At 32.4% G+C, this 27,577-nt stretch overlaps 1 protein-coding gene across 5 annotated transcripts in view; it reads left to right on the top strand.

Annotated features, from left to right (window-relative positions):
- Positions 1–7,314: 7,314 nt before the first annotated feature.
- Positions 7,315–27,577, top strand: part of LOC145294117 (uncharacterized) — a 173,586-nt gene continuing 153,323 nt past the window's right edge. For all 5 annotated transcript variants that reach the window (XM_080141217.1, XM_080141219.1, XM_080141216.1 and 2 more), the window contains exon 1: positions 7,315–7,947. In XM_080141217.1, the coding sequence (XP_079997343.1) occupies positions 7,855–7,947 (93 nt within the window). In that variant the 5' untranslated portion in view covers positions 7,315–7,854. The remainder of the gene's footprint in view (positions 7,948–27,577) is intronic.

The raw sequence follows: 27,577 nt of genomic DNA, 5'->3' as shown, positions 1-27,577 counted from the left end.
AGACAAATTATCAAACCTGTACCCTAAACCTGTTAGACAATGGACATGAGTGACAAACAAGAGTCTCAGAATTGATGGCAGAGAAAAATAATGGGAGGTTGAAGGATGACGTTCATTGTCCTAGTCACAAAACACACACAGGATATCTAATGAGTCTCTGATGGTACCTGTGCACCCGGCTAATAGACAATGAAGGAATGTGAAAGGCAGGTGATAGGCAGAGCCTACCTACTCCTTAAGCAATTTAAGTTTGCAAACTGGGTAATTTGTTTGAGTCACCAGCTCTAGGAAGTTTCTCATTCAGGACTAAGAAGGACTCCCACCCTCAGACTTTTAAACTCAGACTCAGGTTTTATATCTAGAGTTTTCCTTCTCCTATATAGATGACCTGACAAGGTCTGCAGGTCCATCACATCACAGGTAGTCCCGTGCCTGGGTTCTAAACCAGGTATTTCTACACCCCCGCCAGGAAAATCTAAATAATAATTGATGGAGATATAAATATACAAATATGAAATATAGATATAAATTATAGATAATAAGTATCTAATTAAATAAAGTTTAGCTTTCTAACAAAATTAAAATTTGATAAAGATAAGTCCCTCTCCCATAATAAGTAAGAAGTATGTAAATATTAGCACGGGAAGCAAACTAATTAGTTGTTATTAATTTGGATTAAAAGAAACGTTTTCAAATATGGTTACAAGATAGAGTAAGAGGGAATTAGGGTAAGATTGAAGGTGTCTAAAGATTTTAAATAATAGCTATCATGCAAAACAGATATTTTTTACAACTACATCTGTTTGCCAAAGTGTACAATAAGTTTCCTGACATTTTTTGTACAGTCACTTAAAATTGTCATATATTCTTGAAAATTCAGTGTGTTATTGCTATACATCTTATGAGATAACTGAACAATTTTTATGATTTCAGGTTCAAATGAACAGCTATCACAGGAATTGTAATACACCCTACTAAAGCCTGATTGTCACAGCTGGTGAATTTCCAAAATGTAATCTGGACGTGAGGACATTTAAGAAGAATGATATGCAATAAAATTCTGTTTTAAACTTGAAAAAATGCCACAGAAATGTATGGAATGCTTCAGACTGCTTTTGGACCATCTTGCATGAATCGAGCATCAGTTTTTGAGTGACATAAGAGATTCAAAGGAGGCAGGGAGTCTTTGAGGGATGATGAGAGGTGTGGGAGGGTAAGGAAGTCAGAACACCAGAGTTGATTGGCCAAATAAAGAATTTCATGGATAAGGACCATTGTGTGTCTATAGAGACAAAATAAGTGAACAGTTTGATGTTAGTGTGGGAACTGTTTACACGATTTGCAAAGAACTGAAGATGCGGAAGATTTGCATGAATATACCAGTTCACAACTTGTCACAGATTATTTGACCAAGATAGGCATTAAGAAAGTTCCTCACTCTTTCTTTAGTCCAGACCTTGCTTCCTGTGACTTTTTGTTATTCCCTAAGCTCAAGGAAAACCTTAAGGGCTGTTGCTATGAGATAATTGAAGAGATGAAAGAGGTTGTGACAAGTGCATTTCAGCCGGAGGAGATTACTCCAAAGGGGACTAGTGCTTCATGTGTGTATTATTAATAATGTGCCTATACAAAAAAGTCTGCTGTATTTTTAGAACAAGTTTGTCAAAGAAGAAATAAAATAGTTCAGTGGACGAGATAAAACAAAACTAATCCCGAATAAGGAAGATAGGAAATAAAAATTAATTACAAAGCAAGTTTTACGGTGTTTAGTAAGAAATTCAGAAAATAAAAACTTCATTCATGAATTTTCCATCTCTATTTTGTGTTTCCACTTCTAAACACTGCGGCATGTAAATGACTGATCTCTGCCGCCTTTTCATATGGGTAAGCACTTAATGGTCTTGTCGATATAATAATACATTTATAATTATATAAATAAGTTATATATCAGGTTGACAAGAAAGATTTTGCTGTTTTTAACTTTTAATTTCAGATGAACAAAATTTATTGATCAAAATAAGCACCATCAGAATCAACACATTTTTTGCCGACGAAAGACTTGCGTTCTAGTGGCAAAGAAGTCGCTGAAGCGTTTTTTATATCGCTTAGATTTTTTAAGCATTTCTCATGCAGACAGTTGTTAAGATGTTGGAAAAAGTGATAGTTGGTAGGTGAAAGGTCTCGAGAGTATGGCGGATGAGGCAGAGTTTCGTAGTTCAATTCATTCAATTTCTGCAGGATCAGTTTTAGCAACGTGCAGTCGAGCATTGTCGTGGAGAAGAATTGGGCCTTTTCTGTTGACTAATGCTGGGTGTTGTTGTCGAAGTTTCCGATGCATTTCATTTATTTATTGACAATACTTTACCACCATAATGGTTTCGCCTGCATTCAAAAACCTGTAATGGATGAGACCATTTGCAAACCACCAAACAGTCAGCATGACCTTCTTTTGGTGCAACTGTGGCTTTGGGAAGTGCCATGAGCATTACAGGTTATCATAAAGAACCCAGTTTTCATTGCAAATCACAACCCAGTCAAGAAACGGACCATTTTTGTTGCATAAAAGAAGGGAAGATGACACTTCATAACAGCATTTCTTTTGGTTGTTGTTCAGTTTATGAGGCAGCCATTTATAAAATTTTTTGTTTTTACAATCTCTCTCAAGTGGTTGGAAATCGTCGTATACGCTGCGTCTAACTCAGAAACATGAATTGGTTTTAAATAAATCTATTAATCAATCATTGTCAACATCCAATGGCTGACCACTATGCTCATCATCTCCAAGATTTTTGTCACCACCAAAAAATTTCTTAAACCACCATTGTGCTGTGCGTTCAGTAGTTGCTCCTGGGCCAAACGCTTTGTTGATATTGCAAGCTATTTCAGCAGCTTTTCGGCCTAGCTTGAATTCAAATTAAAAAAAAATGCACAAATTTGCTTTTTTTTCCATCTTGTATTCAACGTTTTGAAAAAAAGGCATAATTGTTTTAAAACGATTGTAATTTAAACGATTAGCTAGAGCAGAAGAACGCTCTTTAAAATGCAATATATATATATATAATATATATAAAGTATAGGTAACAAAAACTTATTTGAAATCAAAATTTAAAATTCTGACCTAATAATAAAAAATTTGCATTAAAAAAATATTTTATTTCTTATGAGTACAGTTTTGAAGATCTTATATCTTTGCCCTTGCAAATAAATATACTACAAACATGATTTAAAGACAATCCAAAATAATGGCAATCTCTATCTATGTATAAAAGGCACTGTGTGTGTGTGTGTGTGTGCGAGTTCGTTCCCTATGAACTCTGAAACAACTGGGCTGATTTTTATGAAATTTTACACAATATACCCTATATATCTGGGCGTGTTTTTAGATAGGTTTTGTATCGGAATGCCTCTGATAAATATTGAAAATCGTTAATAGATAATAAAAAAATCCGATCTTGAAAAAAATTAGCACCTTATAAAGCTTAACATCAGAAATGCATTTGACAAGTTTTATCACTGCACAATTTGTTATTTATTTTTTCTAAAATCCGATTGCTGCATCGGAAAGGCCAGTTAAAAATACATAATATACTTTGTTATTTTCTTTAATTTAATCCCTTTTTTAGAATTTATTAGACAAAATTTAACTTTTATTTTACCGTGCCAATAAATATGATCATCACTGTATATATATATATATATATATATATATATATATATATAAAATATTACTAAAGAAATTTTATTGTACAGTTGAAAGTATATTATATGTAATTTTGATCACCATTGACTAAATCTATAAAAGTTCTGCCGCACTTCATTCATGTAAAATTCTTGACAATCATAATCACAAACTTTGAAAAATTTATTTATTTCCGAAAAATTTTACAATGATCGATAAAATAAATTAGGCACCATTCAAAATTGTGAGGAGGGGATATCTATGGTCATCTTTATTATTTTATCTAAAATTTGGTTATTATGTTCCTCATCATCATAATACCACATTCACTAAAGGGGTCTACTTAATACTCTACTCTAACATCTAAATCTGACCCCCAAGGTCGCCATGGGAATGGAATATGTGCCTACATTAGAGATGGCTTTCCGTGTGGTAGGGTTATCTCCAGTGGAGACCCTAAATTACCTTATATGTGCTTCCGGGTTGCACTTGCTTACACCACCGAATTTATATTTGCCCTCTATCGTCCCCACAACAGCGGAGTTTCTGTCTTTAAGAGTATATCTGAGAAAATTGACCACATCCTGTCTGCTTATCCTTCGGCTAACATTCACATTTGTGGTGACTTCAATGTGGAATGGCTGACCCACTCAAATAAGACAGATGATGAGAGGAGATTGTGTCATGATTTCACCATTGTCTATGACCTCACCCAGATTGTTTACGAACACATCCGTGTGCCCGATACTACAGGTCAGTATGCAAGCCTTCTAGACTTTTTTCTCACAACTTCCCCTGAGCTATGTTCATGTTCTGTTCTATCTCCTCTGGGATCTTCCAACCACTCGGTTGTATCAGTTAAGATAAAAATGAAATGCAACAAGTCTTCAGACGTACCTCTCCACCGTACTGTATATCAATACTCTATGGCTGACTGGGATAGCTTACATACATTTATATCTAATCTATATCTGCATTCCATGTTTAAAAAAGGATGTATCCTCTAGTATCAGACCTGACCAAATGGTTAATTGTAGGCATAGACCGTTTCATACCCTCAAAAAAGTTCCAGCAAAAACCTAACTGCCAGCCATGGTTCTCCTCCGAATGTGCTGCTGCCATTGCGCACAGAAATCACTTTTTTCATAGCTATTAATGTAATAGATGTACTGAGACATAAGCTGCTTTCAGGACTGCCAGCAACCACTGTAAAAGAGTAATAAAAATAGAAGAGAGCTATATGCTCAGTCTGTTAAATCCAAAGTAGCTGAGCAACGGCTTGATTCCCACCAGTTTTAGTAAATAGCAAACAGGATCCTAAACAGAAGCGTGCATTCTATTCCAACCATCATCAATGGACCTGAGGTCATCTTGTCAGCATCAGACAAGGCCAAACTATTTGCCAAGAACTTTGCAGCTAATTCTACCCTATGCAACGAAGGCTATCAACTCCCCATATTTCCTCCTATAACAGACAACACGCTATGCAGCATACAAATATCCATGCATGAGGTCGCCAAGCTAATCAAGAACCTTGATTCCAGTAAAGCAACTGGCCCTGACGGCATTCCAATTATACTGCTGAAAAAGCTTCAACCAGAACTTGGCCCCATACTTACAAAACTGTTTAAGTGTTACCTTAAGGGGAAGTGCTTCCCAACACCCTGAAAAACCTCATCAGTATGGCCTGTATTTAAGAATTCAGGTGATAAGTCATCTCCCTCTCAGTACAGACCAATAAGTCTCCTGTGTGTCATGAGTAAGTTGTTGGAATCCATATTAAATGAAGAAGTAGTCAACCACCTCAGCAGAAATAACCTTCTTAGTGACATGCAATATGGTTTCCGCTCTGCAAGATCTACAGCAGATGTGCTAACGGTTATATCACATAGGATTAGTGAATCTTAAATACATGGTATACTGATGAGGTTTTCCAGGGTGTTGGAAAGCACTTCTCCTTAAGGCAACGCTTAAACAGTTGCGAGCCTGTCTTTGTTTCATCGTTATTTCCATGGGAAGTGCTCCTCTGACCTCCAATCTCTGATCCCCCCTCGCCAATATTTCATGAAAAACACCCGTCTAGCTGAAACCACTGTCAATAATTTTCCCTATTTATTATCTGTGTCTAAATTAAAACGTACATTCCATGAACAAAGCTTCTTTCTGAGAAGTGCACGCCTGTGGAACTCTCTTCCGTTTGTCTGTTTCCCACCTGACTACAACTTGGATGTCTTCAAGTCTAACATGAACAAATTCCTGAATAAACCGTCCCCTTAAGTAAGACACTTTATCAAATCTGCATTACTAACGATTACTACGATATTATCCCATTGATTACTGAACATGCAATAACCCAGATGCCCGAGTGGCTTCCAGGCCTTGATAAGTGGTGACTACCTAGTAAAAAAAGGGGGGTCGTTCTCCTTAAGATTCCCAAATCGATTATTTTTTCTTTTTAAATAAATACGTACATAAATAAATCGTCTTTTATTAAAAAATAATTGCATTTTAGCGTAGAGTGGGGGGGGGCAAAAAAAAGGTAAAAACAGGTGTTCGTAAGAAGCTTGATAGAACGAAAGGAAAGTATAAATTATTACATATCTTTAATTGATAATGAAGTGGTTTCGTTAAAGTTTGGTTTATCTCCCTTGAAGCTCGCTCTCCAGCGTCTCATAGTTCAATTCGATTTTTTATTATTATTTTTTGTAATTTCTAATTAAAAAAATGTAAAAATAAAATAAAATGAAATAAATAAAAGTTAAAGATTCTAGACATTTTAAATGTTCAAAATATAAGTAATGAAACCATTACACTTTATTTTTATTTGTTTACTTTTTACATTCATATTAAAATATTTGAAACTCGCTTTGTGCCTATCCGGCGTCGCCTAGAAGTCTTTGGATTTGAATTTTTGATTCGCTTTTTTCGTTTTTTTAACCAAATAATTTTCAATAGGATTTTCCAAATTAAGTAAATACTTTATCACTTAGCCATTAAATTATTAATTGAATCACATTGTTAATTTAATTCCGTTTTAATGGTTGTTTATAAAATGATTGTAAAGAAATTCCCAAACTATTAATCAATGAAATATCGCAAAGAATTTTAAATCTTGTTTAAGCGACTTTCTATTCGGCAGTTTAAATACTTTCAAATTCCTTTCAAATTCCGTAGGATCGCGAAGAAATCAATTATTTTTCAACTACGTACAGATAGTTTAAGTCGTTGACTTGACTTATTTATGAAGAAACAGAAATGCATTCTTGTTGATTTATTCACGTAATTAATTTTATTTAGATAGGATTATAAAGTTGTTCTGTAACTTTACGAGAAACACAGAGACACACACACGGAAACTGGTTACACAGTTCCATTAATATAGTAATATTTGTAGAAAATTTATATATTTATTTACTTTTTGGAAACTTCTGTGGATTTTGACTTATAAATTTTAAAAAACTTTACACTGTATGAAATTAAAATTATTTTATTAAAAACAGAAGTGATTATCACTTGATTTTTTTAAAAAGATATTAATGAGACATTCTGCTAGGTTTCCTTATTAGTAAATAAATGAATGAATAAATAATGTCTAAACTGCGTGGTTTTTATTTATTTTTTAAATAAAAACAAATAGTTTTGCAGTTGGCTCTTCTGTGTCGGGAGTCAAAAATCTGTGAAGCGCCTAAACAAACATGGCCGTCGATATCGGAGAACTTCTTTTTGAGTAAGGACAAAAAGAGGAGAGATTTCTCTACAATGCCTATTGCTTCCTGATGATGATGATGCCTGCCCCTGAACCATTAATCTAGGATTTCTTTTAACATCGAGGATTTCTATCTTGTCTTATCTACATGCTACGCGTATTTCCCAACATTTTGGTTTTAGTAGCAGCGAAATGCGCTTTCTCCAGAAATTGTGACCTGGATTCTACAAAAGCAGTCTGAGGAATTTTGGCCAGATCATCGCCATACGCGTCTTCTTTTTCTGAATATTATCAATTCACCCGTCATATCATTATCGTTTGTGGTGCTTCTTGACACCCGAGCTTTCTATCCCCCCCATTTTTTTTTTAAACTCCCACCATTTTTATGTGAGACTTGATTGTCTCCATAACATTCGATTAGCTTGAACTTGGATACGTTTTGCAGTTGTTTTATTTTTTTTATTTTGAAATGTCTGTTACTTTGAGACCGATTGATGGGGGCGAATCTATCCCCGTGCCCTCGGAATCACAGACGGTCATCGGTCGGGGCAACTTTCTGCAGGTAAATATTGCTTGCCCAACAATTTATAATATTTATTGTTTTTTTTCTTTACTAATATTGTATTATATATATATATATATATATATATAATAACAATTGACCAAAAAAAAAAAAATTAATTTTCCCCTCTTTATTTAGAAATTATCTTTTAATGTTCGGATATAATAAAAATGGCTTGAATAATTAAAAAAAAAAAAATGTAAAAATAAATAAATAAAATTTTCTAAAAAATTTAAAGATTAAATAAATAAAAAAAAATAAAAGTAAGCTCCCATGGCTGCCCATATTTGCTTGGTGCAATCTAGTATAAAGTTACAGTAGCAACTACACAAAATGAAATCCGGGTTATTGTGAAACCAAACGAAAAATAATCCCATTTATATTGTTGCATTATGTTGTAAAAAAAATTTGTAATTGTATTTTATTTATTGCGTTTTCGTGTTTTTTTTTTTTTAAATAATTTTAAACGTTAAAAATCTATGATCATCACGTTGTTTCATCATTAAATTAATAATTGAATGAAATTGTTATAAAACTGTTTTTCCATATAAACTCGATTATGAAATGCATTCTGGTGGATTTAATTTTAAATGTGATGTTTTCAAATTTCTCTCAGTGCGCTATTGCATCTTTTTTTTTCTTTCATTAAAAAAAAATAATCGATTAATACTCCTAATTTAAGAGTAAATAAACAGTGTAAGTCACACAGAGGCGAGAAATACACACACACTTGGTAATAATTAGTTTTATTAATATGCTGATTTTTTTTTTTTTTTTTTTTTTTTTTTTTTTTCAATTTCATTCATTTCTTATAAGAAAATGAAATTGAGACGGTTTGTTATTAAATCTGACTGAAGATGCAAAAAAGAAATGGTGTTTGAACTAAGCCGACGGCATGCAACAGTTTTAGTGTGAATTATCGTTTGTAAATTTATTTAATTTAGACTTAAAATGTACAATATATATAAAAATATATTTATCTACCTCCTTTATTTAGTGGAGTAAATACATTTTTACGTGTTCAATTCTACTTTTGAAACGGCTCAAAATCTGATTATTGCTGTAGCAGGTGTGCATGTCGGCCTATTGCCATTTATTTACTTAAAAATAATTACTTTAAAATTTAATTTAAAATATTTCATTAATTCTATCATATATATATGTGTGTGTTGTGTGGTTTAATTCAATTAAACCTTTTATAATCGGTTATAAATATCGAGGGACGTAGCTTGAATTTTTTTTTTCTTTTTTCTTTTGATCCCTTTAAAAAGAAAATTGTGGTATTTAGCAGAGAAGCCAACATACTTAAAAAATAAAAACTTAAATACATAAATAAATGTTACCAAAGGCAAGATCAGTTTCTTTTCTACCTATCGGGATAATTTTTTTTCTTTACGTATTTTAAAACCTTTTTTTTTTTCTTTCTCTGATAAACGGCGCCAATGGATTAAATATCTACAAGGAAGCTTACCAGAAAGTGCTTTTTTTCGAGTGCAGATGTACGACAAAATTTAGCTAGCTTTGCTCGTTTAGAACAAAATAGGATACAGTTTTAATATTTTCAGCCAGATAATTAAAAAAAAATCATACTAAGTAGTTACCATTAATTTACTTTTAAGGTTAAAAATAAAGGTTAATGACGGGAAATGTGAAAGTGGGACAGACAACGCTGACGTATCGTTCCTGATGGGTTTTTTTTTTCTAACGGTCATCACCTAATATTCTACCTTATGGCTTTTTCTGGCACCTAATTTTATTTACAAAAAAATAAGACCAGACTCTAGTGGATTTTTATTTTATATGTTAACGGCTTGAAATGATACTAATTTTCCTGGCATATAAACAGACATTTAATCTCTTATGACCCCCCCCCTCTACTTAGTACAGACAAAAAAAAAAAAGGTCCAGAAATCAAATTTTCAATTTGCAGTTTTCTTTATAATTAAGAATATATTTTATTTAAATGAAATGTACTTTTAAAATGAAAAATTAAGAACTAAATTTGAAAGATGGAAAATCGATTTTATTTGTTTTAAATAGCATTATAAACTTTGACTTTTTTTTTTTCGTTTAGATTTCCCTCTTTTATTTATGTGTATTTTTTTAGATTTTTTCTTTCTATTTCGACTCTGTCGATATTGTATGGAATTTAGTTGCATTTCCCACAAATACGTGATGTAATCCAGGATTTAGTTAAGTGGAACGTTAAGACCCTCTTCTCCTCGAAAGGGGCACTCTATGAAAATATCAGTGTTCGTTCAGACCTGCTGCCTGTCATGAGTTCATCCTAGGCGACAGGTAATAAACCTTCTCTCCTCCACGAAAGGAGATAAAGCCTGAGCGAGAATAACATTCAATACCTATGCAGAACACGAAATCTATTTTTTGTAGGTAGATAGGATTTTCATGTTAAATTCCAGGTAAATACCTACGTAAATGAAAGGCCATTCCACTAAGGTTATGTAACCTGCTGACGTCGCAGAAAAAAGTACAATGATTACAACTATTATTAGGATTATTTTAAAACGGGTGCATTTTAAAATTAATTAATAAATACCCCTTTAAAAAACATGAAGGGCGGACCTATACGAGAGTGCCCACACCCTGAAAATGCGTGTTTTTACACTTTTTCAAAACTTTTTTCCACAGTTATCAGATTACAAAATTTTGAAAAAAAAAAAAAAGACTTAAGAGGGGGGGTGGGGAAGTTCACCTTATAACGTTTTACTTCATTTTGCTACCTGACTTTTACTGTCCATTTTTTTTTTTTACCCGCCGTGTCAGTGTCACAACTGTCACATGTCACATGACTAGAACCCCTTAAAAGTCATTGATTTTTTTTTTTTTTTTTTTCAAAATGTGTTCTGCTAAATATGATGGTGATAATGCAGAGAGTGACTGATCCGCGCTATTTTTTTAAACTCGTATTTCCAAGTTTAATTAAAGTTTTGTTTTTTATTCAATTATAAGGTTAAAGTACAGAATAGGTACAAAACACCCTCCCCATGTTAAGAATGGCTTTTTAAATAATAACGTTATTTCAGCACTGATCACTCTCTGCATGAGTACCAATATGATTAAGCCTGTAATTTATGATAATTGTCGGAAAAAAAAACTTAAAAAAATAGTGAAAAAACAGCCATTTTTAGATAGTGGGCACTCTCGTACAGGTCCGCCAAATAAAACTTCACTACAATATTTTCCATTTTAAAATGTCCAAATGTAAAATAATTCTTTGTTTCGGAAAAGAAAATAATCACCTTTTGAACCAGTTTCAGAAGTTCCTCAGCAATTTCTTTGAGAACTAAAAAAAAAAAAGGTACTCATGCAGTCATGCACTTATTGATCCGTGCTGAAATTAACGTTATTTAAAAAGCCATTCTTAACATGGGGAGGGTGTTTTGTACCTATTCTATACCTTACAAGTGAATAAAAAACAAATTTAATTAAGCTTGAAAATACGATTTAAAAAAAATAGCGCGGATCAGTAAGTGCATTAGCACCCCCCCCCACAATAAAAAAAAAAATCCTCGTAATAATCGTCTATCGCCTAACCGTGGCAATTGTACTTTATTGATTTTGCGACGTCAGCAGGTGACGTGATTTTAGTGGAACGCCGGAACGGCCTTTTATTTACGTAGGCCACACCCGATTGGGTTGATACGCGTGTTTACCAAATTCCATTTGTACGGTATTTTTTGTTTATTAAATTGTCAGTATAAAATTCTGGTACTTCACGGAGAACGTGGACCCGATGTAAACGTTTGTATTTTTTTTTTATGACTACTCCCTGAAATACACAAATGGTTTTCTTTCACTTCATATATATCTGGTACTAGTGCAAGTGCACTTATTGATCCGTGCTGAAATAACGTTATTTAGAAAGCCCTTAACATGGGAAGGGGAAAGTGTTTTGTACCTATTCTGTACTTTAACCTTACAATTTAATAAAAACATATCAAAACTTTAAACTTGAAAATATTATTTAAATAATAGCGTGGATCAATAAATGTACTAGCACCAGCACCAGCACCATATATCTCGAATGTGTATTTTGTTTTTGAATTTTTTTGTTGATTTCTTTGAGTAAATTTGATTCATACTTTTATTTTGTGCTTGTTTTTATTTTATTTGGTATTTTATCTATTTATATTTATTTTTTTACGACCTGCCCCCAGCGTAGTATAAAGACCCCTAACCACCCCCATGTTAAGAACGGCTTTCGGAATAAACACCCTCCAACCTCCCTATGTTAAGAACGACTTTTGAGGTTGGGAGGTGTTTATTCCGAAAGTCGTTCTTAACAAGGGGAGGTTGGGGTGTTTATAATACGTTGGGGCACGTCGTAAAAATGTACCTTTTTATTTATTTCATTTATTTAATTTTTATTATTGTATTTTATTCATTAAATATTTGTTACATATTCAAGTAATTCTTTTGTCCCCCCCTCTTTTTGTTTTGTTTGCCTTCAAAAAAGATTTTGATTAAATAAACCAATGAGAACCTTTTGTGCATGCGCTTTCAGAGAGCAGTCATTAAAAAAAAGTTTACGAAGGGTCCACGTTCTTCTTGAAGTATCAGAATTAAAAAAAAGCCAACCTCTCCTTTTTCCAACTATTCACGTTATTATTTCAGCACAGTTGGTATTCTGCATAAATATCCAACATTTTGATGATGAGAAAATCATTTTTAAGAATAAAAGCTTGAGATTTGTTTTAAATTATTTTTTTTCTTGTATCGCTTTCTCCTTATCAAATATACATGTTAGGGTTAATGCAATTTGAATTCTTTCTTTTGATATATAACACGTTTATTTGTTCATGGTCTGTAATTGATTCAAACAAGCACTTGGTGCATATTTGGCTAATAAGCTTATAATAATAACAATAAGAATAATATTAATTATAACAACAACAATATTAATTATAACAACATTAATTATGACAACATTAATTATAATAATAGTATTATAATAATATAATAATATAATCATAATAGTATTATAATAATATAATCATAATAGTATTATAATAATATAATCATAATAGTATTATAATAATATAATCATAATAGTATTATAATAATATAATCATAATAGTATTATAATAATATAATCATAATAGTATTATAATAATATAATCATATAATATAATCATAATAATATAATATAATCATAATAATATAATATAATAATATAATAATAATAATATAATAATATAATATAATATCATAATATAATATCATAATATAATAATATTATAATATATTATAATAATATTATTATTATAATATATTATATAATATTATAATATTATAATATAATTATAATAATTATTATTACAATTAATAGCTACTTAGTTAAAACGACTCTTTAAAAACAGAAAGAAAACAAGTTTACTTCTCTCTTTATTAATAACTTTTCTATTTGTTAATCAATGGATTTTAAATCCCTTGCTGTTCGCATTGACAGAATTAATCCTTTAATGTTCAATATAAAAATTAAGTTTATTCATTTAATCAATGAATAAACTTTATTTTTATATTTAACATTTTTATTTACAACTTCAACATAAGTGAAATAAATAATCCATTTGTGTGTGCGTATGTGTGCTATAACTATTTTTTTTTTAATTATTTAAACTGTTTAGCTTTATAAAATGGGTTAATGCAGCCTGTTTGTCCCACTGGAGACTTACCTGCAAAGAGTTGCTTTTTAGTATTACCCTCCCAACCTCCCCATTTTTTTTTTTTTCAAAGGAGTCCTCACTTATCAAGGCCTGAAGGCCTCTCAAGGATGAGGGTTAATGAGTGTACAGTAGTCACTGGGACAATATCGTAATTATTGGTAGTGGAAATTTAGTAAATTGAATTACTTAGGAACGGCTCATCAAGAACTTGTTCACGTTGGACTTGAAGACGACCATATTGTAGTCAATTGGAACGCAGGAAAACGGAACAGTTCCACAGGTGTGCAGTTCTAAGAAGCTTTGTTCATGAAATCTATGTTTAGGTTTAGGCTCAGATAAAGAGTGGGGTAAATTATCAATAACTGTTTCAGCTAGACTAGTGTTTTTTTTTTTTTTTTGTGACTGTCAGGCTGGGAGAACCATAGATTGAAGGTCAGACCCAGAAGCTTGTCAAAATATGAAGCCTCCTCAAGACGATTGGTGCCAGATGGGCATCAGAGCGTTGATGATGGAAAGATAGAAGCTTGGTTTTAGATGCATTTGAATTAACCAGCCACCTCTTTCCCCATTGCATCATGTGATCAAGATCAGAGGAGAGAGAATCAGAACTTGATCGATTATGGCCTTTGAAGTGTTGCCATAGATTGTAGTGTTGTCAGCATAAATGTCTACAAATGATCTTGAGATGTGATTTGGGAGATCATTGACGTAGATCAGGAAGAGTTAGGCCCAGGATGGACCCCTGAGGGACTTCAGAATTAATACTGTGAGCTTTTGATTTTTGCCCATCAACCACTATTCTTATGAACCTATTAGAGAGAAATGATTTAATAATTGAGAAGACATTTACAGCTATACCGTAGCTGGAAATCTTGTAGACCTTTATGCTATACCCTATCAAAGGCCTTTGATATGTTGAGGGCAATTGCCATAGAAAGGAAGCCTCTGGCAAAAGATTTGCTAATCCTATGAGATATGACTGTTTGCACATCTGTAGATCTAGCAGAACTGAAACCATATTGCATGTCACTGAGAAGGTTATTTTTGCTGAGGTGGTTGACTACTTCTCTATTTAACACAGATGCCAACAATTTATGACGCACAGGAGACTGATTGGTCTGTATTGGGAAGGAGATGACCGATCACCTGAATTTTTAAATAGGGCACATACTGATGAGATTTTCCAGAGTGTTGGGAAGCAATTCTCCTGAAGACAATGCTTAAACAATGCTTTGTAAGTATAGAAGCTAGTTCTGGTTGAAGCTTTTTAAGCACTCTAATAGGAATGCTGCCAGGGCTAGTTGCTTTATTGAAATTGAGGTTTTTAATTAGCTTGGCAACATCATTGTTAAGAACGACTTTCGCAATAAACAACCTTTGTAGGTAAGTCTTAAGTGGGACAACCAGGCCACATTGACCATAAAATGTAGTTTTTATTGACCTAAATTTATTTCGTTTTTGTAACATGCAATGTGGGGGAGGGGGTTAGAACACCTAAAAAAAAATATTTCCCCTCACGTATTTAACAAACACTGCTTTTAAAATATAAATTAATTTAAAAATGAATAGGTATCGAAAATTTCATGAAAATCTGATCATTAGTTGATTTTTTTTTTGTTAGATTTTTTTTTTAAAAAGCGGATGTGTTTACGGCTTCAAAATGATCACAACATATGAACGTTGTTTTAAGGCGTTTTGCATTTTCATTATTCTCGGTCAAAAACTGACAGTTATTGTAATTTCGTTAATTTATGATTACGAGTTATCTTGAATTTTTGTGTCCCCCCCCACCCCCCTAGCAGCCATCTATATACAAAATCTGATAAACACAAGTTTAAAAACTGAAAAACTATTCGAGTCGATAGAAAATAAATTTTGTAAATTTAGTAAAAGTTATGTTTGCTTATTTTTTTTATTTTTTTATACACTTTTGCTTAAAAATATTGATTATCATTTGATAAAATTTGAATATGGTTTCATAAATGATTGACTTTTTAAAATCTGAGTTGAATGAAAATTATTTTCAAATTAAACATTTCAAAGTTGACTTTAAAAAAAAAATCTTTGATTAATAGTAACTTTAGGGATGTCCTCAAAAATGCTTCTCGACACTTTTAAAAGGCCTTATCGCATAAAACGATTGGTTAAAAAAAAAACAAAAAAACTAACTTAATTTAATAAAAATTACCATGACTGATCACACTAGCTGGAGATGATTCAACATGGTTTCTTATTGGTTACGCTTGGTTTTACACTCATTTCCAAGCAATTCAAAGATGGCCATTCTAGACTGAGTGATGTTATGAGAAAAAAATGCCCCCCCCCTCCCTCTCCCTGAACAAATGTATTTGTAGAAAAATAAAATTACCAATTTGGGAAAAATGAAAAATAGGTAGAATTAGGGATCTCACTCTTTTTAAATTAATAATTTTATCTTTCTGCAAATCTATCTGGCATAACATTTTAAATAGAGACAAGAAAGTAACGTTTCCGCTTTTATTTGATTTAAATTAAAGCACTTAAGTCATTGACGTGTAAAATGAAAATGTCGAATCTATATATTAATACCATAGTACCTTTAACGTATGTACATATGTCACGGTTTCCAGAGTATAAATTATCTGATTGGGAGATCCTATTTATTAAGAAGATAGGTGATAACATACTACGGACATTGAATTAGTGTATCTATATACTAATAATTTAATGTATGTTATCACCTTGTATATCCTATCTATTCTGTCTAAAGATGGTATATTGATATTGAGTGGTTTCTGTTCATGCTAGACATCCATACAATGGAAATATGTCACGGACTCCTATAAGGATATTTGAGATAAGCCGTAACAACCAGGTATATTCTGACACTACATTAACCAGATTACTTAGATAAATACTTTTACAGTTTTAACAAAAGGGCTACAATCCGCATAATACCCAGCAGCAATATATTACATATGAAAGATGCAGCTGTGGAATTTCCACAGGTCCCACTAGTATTAATAAATTCGAAAGGTGCAAATGAAAAAATGGTTATGAACTTGGAGTATTGAAATTTTGTCAGTGTTTTCAGTTTATTTTTTTTGCTATGCTACTATTTAACATGAAATTGTAGGAGTGACTCGATCGGGGACTTCCAACTGAAGTCCACAGAAGATTAAGGAGACACACCGGAGAGAAGAAAACAATTTTCTGTTTTATTTGGTTTACTAGATTTATGTGTATTTATTGAAGTCTTCAATATTGTTATGAACATAATGGATTTGATTCAGTGTTAATTTTTACTAACAAATAAATATTTGATTAATCTTTCCCTTCATCCAATGAAAGTCGAATACTAATTTTTTAGTGGATTACACTTTTTATGAAGATGAATGCGTGATAATTAATCATTCTCTCTTTGAAGAGGGATCAGGGTCATCCTACTGGCTGGCAGATATTTATCCACTAAGACTTCAATAGAAATTTTTTTTTTTTTTTTTAGAATTTTAACCGTCTCTTTGACTAGAATTGTTCGGATCTTTCTTGCACTTGGTTCACTGAGTATATTCAGCATGTCTTTTTTTTTTAATTTAAAAAAAAATTTTTTTCATGAGCCTATTGGCTCCTATATGATTACTGGAATGATTAAAATTTTACCAAGATTCTGGTCTCTTTTCATGTCATACGTAAGATCTTGGTATTCAGTCTCTTCTCTCTCTCGGTTCTATTTAGGCCAGCATCATTGGGGAACCTGTTGGTCATTTTCATAGATTCTAAAATTAAAGAATTGCACCAAATTTGACATAAATAATCCTTTATGTTTCTGTATATGCCACAGGAAAAAAAAATGTTGATGTTTGTGTAACAGCATGTATGAGTACATGGGAAAATATCAGCAGCAGCTTTAAGATAGCTGGCTTGTGAGGATATTAGCAGCAGTAGCTGAAAAAAAAGGCACATATGCAAATTAGGAAGTGTGCGCGTGCTGGCATGACAAGAAAAAGAAAAGACACTGCGTGGTCAGAAAAAGAAAATGTGTGGTTGAAAAAGATGCGTGTATAAAATCAGATGAGAAATGGCGTCTACGGTTGGCTTATAGTGGAGCAGAAATAAAAACGTGTACCAAGGAAGATAGGTATGTGGCCCCGCAGTGGCAGAGAGAAACTCTTTAAGCTTGTGTCGAATCTGGGAGAAAGAAAAACGGTAATAAACAACTTGCGTTAAAAAAGAAAAGCGGGGACGGATTTGTTTTTTTATTTTAGTTCTGCCACGTTACGCCTGTACTAAAAACAAACACCAGAATTGTACCAAATTTGGCATGTTGATTGGGAGGTTAGATGAATATTCTAATATGATTACTATTAATACTGATGATAAAAATAACCTACTTAGCAAAATTCCATTAAATTTGTCATGAAACAATCTTGACAAAACAGTGGATCAAAATTATATTACCAGGTACAACTTAACAGAAGATGTACTAAATGGAAGAGTGAAAAATAGGATGTTTTGATTGGCTAAAATATTCAATGTTTGTCAATGTTTGAACGTCAACAAGCATTCCTTTAGGTCACATAACGGGTTACAATTGAGGAGGAGGTATTTTTCACTTGAAATTCTGTCTGGATTGTTTGACGTTTGGAAACGCAAGACTTGTAGTTCATCACTGCCAATCATTCTTCATTATTTCTCAAAAACTATTAATAATTAATTAATAATAAATCTATTGGTTAGAATTGATCTTATAATTCTTTCTCTTGTGTCATTTAGAAATTTTAATTTTTTCTTTTTTGGCTTAAAGTTAGATTACTGTTTTCAATGACAAACAATTTATTTTTTAATGTTGATATTTTTCAACTTAATCCGTGTGTGTGTGTGTCTGTGTCTGTGTCTGTGTGTGTGTCTCTCTCTCTCTCTCTCTCTCTCTGCGTATCAAAAGCATCTCTCCATAAAGAAAAGACAACTTGTCAATATGGTGGATCTTACATAGTTTTAAATTGAAAATTTTAGTGAATGTAATTTTTTTCCTATTATGAAATTGTATCATAAACCAAATCTGATTTTTTTTTTTTTTTTTTTTTTTTTTTTTTTTTTTTTTTTAAATTTTTTTTTTTTTTTGATTTACTATTAAAAGAAAAAATTCTAGCTTTATCTTTTCTGAGCTGTGGATCATATTTCAAAGATTCAATGTATTAACTGTTGAAATGAATCTTATATGAACGGTCGAATTTGAATTTCCCTGTCTTTTTTTATTTTTTTCCAAGAGATATTGGAGTCTTGTCCATCATAGATTGCTTTGATCTAATAATAGATAGTGATAGGGTTTTGGTGGCCTTTTTGCCTGGCATTTTGTTTTTGTATTTCAAGATTTTTCTTTATGTACAAATATTGCAGTTTGTCAATTGTTTTTATTTTCATTCTTTCAACCAAATTTGGAAACCTTGATATTTGGAATATTGCAATGTCTGAGATTTTTGTGCCATGTTTGCAAATCATAGCAGGCGATTTTTGATGGAACTAGGCTTTTTAAATAATATAGCCTTCCATTTTCTTTAATATCGAATAGTTCCATTTGAGTACACCAATTTTGACTTGTTGGGACTAAAGTTTATATTTGCACCTTGTTTAATGTCAGCTTGTATAGAAAATATTTTGTTTAAATTTTGTAATTAAGTGTTTTTCAGAATATAGAAACTAGCATCATCTCTCTCAAAACGATACTGTGTACTCTGCTTTGCTCTATATAGTGGATCTGAGGATTAAAGCTGGGATCCAAATTGATAAAGTCTGATTCCTTCATAATTACATGGGCTGTTGCCCCACAATCGACAAGAAGGTTGTTACAGTTTATTGAAGTGTCAAACGTACATGAAAATAAAAATGTATGTTCACTAATGGAGCCTTCCACATCTTTGGAGTCCCCTTTGACATTTTTGTATCTACATTGGAAACTCAACCACAACTATAGCAAATATTGTCTGTCTTTTTCTTAGTGAAAAAGTTGTTTTTTGAAAAGTTATGGTTTCTATTCTGGGTAAAAGTATAATTTGAATTTTTTTTTTGGTGGTCACCTAATTTCATTATACTTGTAGATTCCTAATTTTCCGGTCCTGGATATGACTTTAAATTATATCCAGTGGTGAGGTCCCAGCTTGCGGGCTTTGGGGAGTGTGGAGCCACCCTTTAATTGCCATTGCTCCCAGGTCCACTCTGACACGGAGTGGTAGTACCTGTTAGGGTCCCAACTATGGGTTAAATAGAAACCGACTTGAAAACAACAAATATATTCTATTAAAAAAATTTTCTTCAAAATCTTTGGATTCGGCATTAAATAACCTGAAAAGGGTTGATATGCCGTAAAACAAAAACAACCAACCAATCCTTATTTTCCCTGATCACGTTTTTTAGTTTCCTCATAGCTCCTTAGTGCAACCTTGAATTGACTAAAAGTCATAGGTTTTTCTTTCTGGGTTATTATGACTGTAAACGGCTTAAAATCACCCGCAATCCTTTTAATACCATGGAGATTAACAATGTCAGAAATGACTTTGCCAAATATTTTTAATGAAGTTTCCGTTGTTTTGGTCATTCACCTCGGCTTCCATACACTTTAGACATGTCAGTTCTCTGTTTATAAAGAAATAATTTTCGGTTTTCCTTTTGATAAACAATGCTTTCTCAATATGTTCAATGCTTTGCCACCATAATCCAAGGCTTCTCGCATTATTAGAGATAGACTTCTGTCATCTAGGCATTGTATTAATTCCGCAAAAACACTTGTGTTCTTTTCAATAAATTCTGCGTCCTTTGATTTTCCAGTTGTGTTTGAATGACTATTATAATTTTTGAATTCGTAAATAATCCCAAAAGATGAGCAGAGGTGTGCAATTCGCACATTTGCCCCTCATCCTTTACCATTCCCGGAGACCTCACTAGTTGATCTGGTGCATGCTCTTTTCGCGTTCTTATGGCGTGAAAAGCAAGCCATAGTTAGCCCGGAGGTCTGTTACCTGTATCCGTCTGAAGGCAGTCTCAGTATGTTGGCGCACACTTAGGCTAATATACTTGGACCGAATGTGTATACTTCGTAAATGAAATGGTAGCTTCTGGAAAGAAGACACTAAGAAAGCCTTTCTGGCTTTGAAAAGTGTGCACTTGGCTGAGGGAGAGTCACACAGGTTGCCCCAAAACTAGTACTTCTTTTATCGCAAGTATTGACAGTCCTTGAAGTTCCTTCTACGGGTGAAAGAAAGCCTCTTTGATACCCGAGTGTTGTCTCATAAGGCACTATATAAGGCTATGGTGAGGGGATCTGCTTGAGACAAAAAGATTTAGCGCTCGATTTTACTAACAAGGAGGCTTGGGTGCCTGAGATGACCTGTTTTGATAATTACAAGCCACTGCTCACCTGGCTGGTAATTTGAAATGCCCTCTGGGTCTGCAAAAGACTTCGCAGTGGTCTTTGTAGAGACACCTAGTTGTGTCTGATGTGGAGTCTAGGAGGAAGATCTCTGTCATGCTTTCTTCCACTGCACTATCGTTTGAACATTGTGTTAGTTAGTTGAAGGCTTCATGGTTCGCATGCTGGATGGACAGTTTTTTTTTCCTGAACCCAGTTTCTCCATATTGCGACTAGACACCGACCATGCAGAAATATGAACATTACGTTTTTCTATGCTTGCTAGCGGTTATGAGAGGCGTGATTTGGTCAACGCGACAGGAGATTTATAGAGATGAGACCTTCACTGTTCTTCAGCTTGTCCTCATTTTCAGATACTACTTGAAAATGCATGTTAAACTGGAGAAGGTGAAACTCTATTGAGCAAGTTTCAACGAGAGGTGGATGAAAGTTTTATGTCTGTGTCGAGTGAATGGAGCTCATTTTGATGTGACAGGCAGAGAATTTTGAGTATCCTGAACGAACATTGACACAATATCGAATCGTTTAGGCTAGAGTAGGTTAGTGTTAGGTATTTTTCCTAAGTTTAACTTAGCTAGAGTATGCATGTTGTCATAAGGCCCCTTTTTTTTTAGTTTTTTCCCTACCCCCCTCTTTTTTCTCCTTTTTTGGCCTGAGAATCCCCATTCCCAACCCCTCTTAGATTACTGTTTTGCTAGTGACGTTGGCTCACTCTTGGTGTTTAAATAAAGTTAGTTTTCGTGGGGACCTATATCCTTTTCGACTGACAAAACTACTTAGCTGCCACAATTATTAGTGGGAGGTTCTTTTACTAACAACCTTTTTTTTTTTTTTCATTGTAAACATTTCATTTGTTTTGTATATAAAATTTTTATTCCCCAACTCCCCACATCATATATATTATCATTTCGGGTTTTAGTTAGGATTTTCATTGAATGAATCTGGTATTGTAATGAAAGAGTATAGTTAAGTCTTCATTAACCCCCAACGTCCTTTTTTAGCCTTGTGCCACACTTTGTAATTATTTTGCAAATAAATATTTACTCCAGACAATAGCAAAAATATTACAACAGTTTTTATTATATTTAATTTCATTTCCAACGACATAACATAAATTTGTACAGATTTTTCATTTGTTCAAATCATTTTTAGTTAAACATTGAAAATTTGCTTCTGAATTAATAACAATCAAGAGAGCAATTTTTCTAACTTTTTTAATCAAAAGATTTTTTATATATAAGATTTTCGTTTAAGATGCTTACATAAAAAACCCTTGAAATGCTGGCAGTTATAAAATGAATGCTTACTATAATGCTTAAAATCCCAACAGTCTTCTAATGGAACTAGAGGACAAGTTTCCCAAAGGTTTATGGCTAGTTTTGCAAGAAGGTAAAGATATTATCGATTATGCGAACCAATGAATTTTCAATAATAGAATTAGTTGACATTATAGGACGGTATATTTCTCTTTTTGCTTCCATTGTCCTCCTGTTTATTTGTCTTCCTTTGACTTTCTTAACTATATTGTTCATCTTTTTTTTCTATACTCAAACAAAATGTGGAAAAGATAAAGGTTTTAAAAAATGACCTACTTTCATAGCCGCCATAATTCTATCAGCAATCCTTACTTTCTCTTTTAAGACTTCTTAAAATCTTAGATGTTATTAATCTCAGACTCAACAGCAGATTCTCTCTGAAAAGGCATCTCTTCAATGAGGAACTTATAGTGAATCAGGTATTGTGAAATCTCAAATGACACTTTTCTTGACTTAGGATTGACAGAGCAATAAAGAATTTTCACTTTTTTTTTTTTTCATTTTTCTTAAACTTTTTCTTCTAGGGGATGGGACATCCAACCAGATGTCTGACATTTACCCCTATTTTAGTGAGTCCAACCAAGAGATCTTTTCAGGATTCTAGCCGTCCCTTTCAGTGCAATCGTTTGTATTTCACTTGCACTTGGTTCACCGGGTATGCTTGCTATGTACTTTTTAAAGTTCTTTTTCATAAGCCCAGTTGCTCCTATGATGACTGGTATAATTGAAACGTCTTTTAATTTCCAATTTCGTTTCATATCATACATAAGTCCTTGATACTTTGTAATCTTTTCCCTCTCAACTCTGTTAAGCCCTGTATCATTGGGTGCACTGACCTCTATTACGGTCGCTATGTGATTTCTATTTTAATTGTTTTGAAGCAAATAGGAATACATGAAAAACAAAAAATATTCACTTTTAATAATGTACAAAAGTCGAATCCTGTTTAGTTTTGAGTTCAATTATTTTTAATGAGTTTAAAGTACTTAACCAAGTTCTTTTGTTTCACTAAATTCACTTTTCTGATCTATTAAAAACCTTATATCCAATAAAACATTTAAAGTTTTCGTATGTTCAATTTTACAAATATACAACTATAAATTACTATTTATACATATTTATCTTTGAAATTCTCGGCTTCATCGAAAGTTTAATGTATTCTAAAATTTACATTTTTGATAGACCTCAGAATTATTTTTTTAATTATTTTTTTTGAATTATGAAAAACAAGTCAATTTTTCTGTTAATGTAAACTAATCAACTTAACATTTGTATGATATCTTGTTATGCATAATTTCGGAAAGATCTGTGGAATGAATTTTGAAGTTCACTTCAAGGTTTCTAGTGTAATCAAAGCATTTTTGTCTCTGACTTTTTCATTTCTTTTGATATGAATTTTTGATTTTTAAATTGATTCATTCAAGTGAATGATTCATGGCAGATTTTTGTTTTTGTTTAAATCTTTACATTAAACTAGCAGTGTTATCTGGCGTTATCCAGAAACATAAAGGGTGACAAAATAGTTTATGAAAAGCTTGACTTCTTTCTTTTTAAAACTTCTTTCTACACATTACTTTTTGACGACTCACCCCCTCCCCAAATTGTCCCCACCTTTCTGTCTCAACTGGTTTAATATAATAGAAAGGTAGCCAACTACTGTTGACTGACTAACCCAATTTCAGTGTTTTGGGAACAACTACCAGTATGAACAAAAGTATTTTTTCTAACCATCTTGAAATAAAACTTGTTCCCTTCAATGTTATTATGGTTTGTGCAGATAACGATATCAGTCGTCAAAGATAATTTACTACCTTTTCCTTTATAAAAAAAATATTTTAATTTCACTTTATCTAATTTCATTTAAATTTTCATAGATATCTATTTTCATATTTAAAATTATATTTCTGTTTATAACTTTGTATCTAATTACTAACAAGTGAGATTCGCTTGGCATTGTCTGTGTTTATTGCTGGTTGGAAAGTTTCTTAAAAATAATTTCACAATGTTTGCTTTAAAAGAAAAGTTAAAATGAAGCGTTTCTAATATGAGCTCAATTAATAATAAAAAAAAAAAACTCAACATGCTGGTATTCTTAATTCTTAAACAAAAAAGATAATTTTAAATGTTAAAAATATCAATAGAAAAATGATTTAAATGTTTACCCTCCCCTCTTTTTTAAAATACATTCTTCATGGAGATATTCCTTTGATTTTATTTATTTTATGATTCAGAAAATTTATATAAGAAATATCAGTTTTGTTTCATTTCCATTGTAATATATTTTCTGTTATTTTATGGACCTAACCAATAATTGTTCTAGGGATTCTAAAGGATTCTAAAATGTTAATGGTTTCTTTAGATTTCTTAAAAAAATGTAATTCTTAAAACTTATTTGAATGTCTTAACATTTTAAAGCATAAACATCGACTTTTAGTTTCTTACATTATTCATTACAGAATAGCCCCCCCCACCTCATTTTTCTCCATTTGTTTACATGGCTTCTTTCTGCCATTCTCAAGGATATAGTGAAACATGCTAATAAAAAATTATATATATATATATATATATATATATATATATATATATATATATATAAAGGTGTGTGTGTGTCTGGTCACGAATAGGCTCCTATATGGTTTACTATTTTAAAAAACTGATTACATATAATGATAGATGTATCGAGACACAGGAATCTGTATGTTTGAGCTAGCAGAACGGTGGTTCATTAAAATTGTGGGGTCTGCATTCGCGCCTGGTCCACAAAGTATCGAAATGAAAAAATTTAAAAATTAAAAAAAAAACAAAACGGTTACAAGTGTTTTTCATATAGATGTACATAAGAATACTTTGATAAGTATGTTTTAACTTAAATAGGGATGGTATAATAAAATTGTGAGGTCTGCGTTTGCGCCTGACCTCCATAGAGTTGAAATAGGCACAAACTTTAATAAAGATTTTTCATATCTGCGTAAGTATACTTTGATAATTGTTTCAGTTTGAAGAAATATGGTATAATAAAATTGTGAGGTCTGCGTTCGCGCCTGACCTCCATAGAATTGAAATATGTCACAAAGTTTAACAAGGTTTTTTAATATAGATCCACAGAATATTGTGATAAGTGTTTCAGTGTGAACAGGTATGGTATTATAAATTATGGGCTTTATCTATTTTATTTTTACTTTCATCATATTTTGCTTTGGTTTTGATACCCCCAAATTCGAAGCTATATCTTTACAACCCTTCCTTTTCATAACCTATCTTGCTTTAATAAATAAGAGTCCATTTTCTGTAGGCTGTTTTTGAACCCAGTCAACGACGGGTACTTTTGCTAGTAATATATATATATACAGTAACGTTATTAATTGATGTATGATTTTAATGTTTTATTAATAGACATCTATGTGTTTTTAAATCTCATTGCGTTCATTAAGAATATTTTAATGAAGAAATTTAAAATATAAAAAGTAATAATTTTAATTTTAGCAATTATGAATTTAGGTTATTTACTTCTACTATATCTCTCTCTAATATATATTTATTAAAGCCGTTGATGTAAGAGTAATCTATGCCAAATTGGCGGTTGAATATGATTAAATTTGTGCTTATTTTGCATTAAATACTAATCCTTAACTATGTCTCAGACGAATATCATAATACTAGTTCGCTGCACCTTATAAAAAAAGATTCATACAAAATTTCAGCTAGATCAGTCTCATAGTTTCCGAGAAAATTGGAATAAAGAGAAATATTACGAAGTTAGTTAAAGTTCAGAATAAAATCACGCTTTCTCTTAACGGTTAATTTAAAAAAAAAAAAAAAAAAAAAAATCTTCTGAACGCTATTAAAAGTTAAATTCTTCACTAGTTTGGAGACGGAATGCGTTGTTGTGATAAGTGATTTTTTTCTCTACTAATTCGCACTTTTTATTTTAAGATTCAAATATTAATAACTACATTTTATTTCAGTATTTAATTTATGTATTTCTGTTGTATTAAATGCTAGCTTCTTTTTTTTTTTTTTTTTTTCTCTCGTCCATAAATGTTTATTTATCTACCGAGTTGATTGCAAAAATAGATTACCTAATTGTACTCATTTTTAGTTCGTGGGAGGGGAATCTATCACCATACTTTCCCTTAAACAGGTCCGTTGGACTTTTATTAAGTACAATACTTAGTTATTTTTTATTTTTTATTTATTTATTTTTTATTTTTTTATTTTTTATTTTTTTTTTAATGGAGAGTAGAAAACGCATTGTGGATGCGTTATCGGCAGCTCCTGTTACTCTCGCTTCTTCTTATTTGTCCCTCAGTCCTCATTTTTTAAATGAGTGATTTTTCTGACAAAGGGAGAAGAAAAAGCTGTTTTCTAGGTTGGCAGTATTTTTGCGCGAACAGTTGGCAGAGTTGGTGGAAATTTTCTGTTTCTATGTCTATCCTTGTAGCCATGTCACTAGTAAGGGTGCTGGAGGTAAACGTTTTGTCTGGGCTGACGTTATCCGCCTGATAGTCAGGGACCCGAACCTTGGATTAACCACTAAGGAGGCTGTCTTATCAGCAGGTGCAAAGTACTGGGGCTGCTGTATTGCCATTTGGTGAATGGAATCTGGACCATGCAGTAGCTTCTGGTGGGGCCTCTCGATGCCATACTAGTGGGTAATTGTTACGGCTTTACCTTATGTGGTACAAAAAAAAAAATTCTTCGTTTCTTTTTCTCTCTTAGTTTCCCCTCTCTGTCCTGCTCTAAGTAAATCTGTCGACCTAGTCCACAAATTCCAAAATTTCATCATGACAAGTTTCAAGAAAAAATACACGATTAAACCCGGTTCTCCAACTTCCAACGTAGACCCCTACTACCATGTCTCCTTCTCCAACATCAGGGGTCTACGTTCTAACCTTCCAGAGGTTGAAACCCAATTACAGGAGACTAAACCAGACCTTTTATTTTTAAGTGAAACTGGCATTGGACAGGCTATTTCCCTAGATGAGTTTGCAATTACAGGATACTCTAACTTAACTTCTAAATCTGACCCCCAAGATCGCCATGGGCATGGAATATGTGCCTATATTAAAGATAGCTTTCCATGTGGGAGGGACATCTCCAGGGAAGATCCTAACTTACCCTATATGTGCTTCCGGGTTGCTTTAGCTCACACTACTGCATTTATATTTACTCTCTATCGCCCCCACAACAGCGGAGTTACTATCTTTCAAAGCATATCTGAGAAA

This window comes from Euprymna scolopes, chromosome 15, assembly GCF_053919585.1.
Source record: "Euprymna scolopes isolate OS-2025 chromosome 15, ASM5391958v1, whole genome shotgun sequence".
NCBI lineage: Eukaryota > Metazoa > Mollusca > Cephalopoda > Sepiida > Sepiolidae > Euprymna > Euprymna scolopes.
Note: the sequence above shows the minus strand (reverse complement) of the source record. Positions and strands in the feature narration are given on the sequence as shown.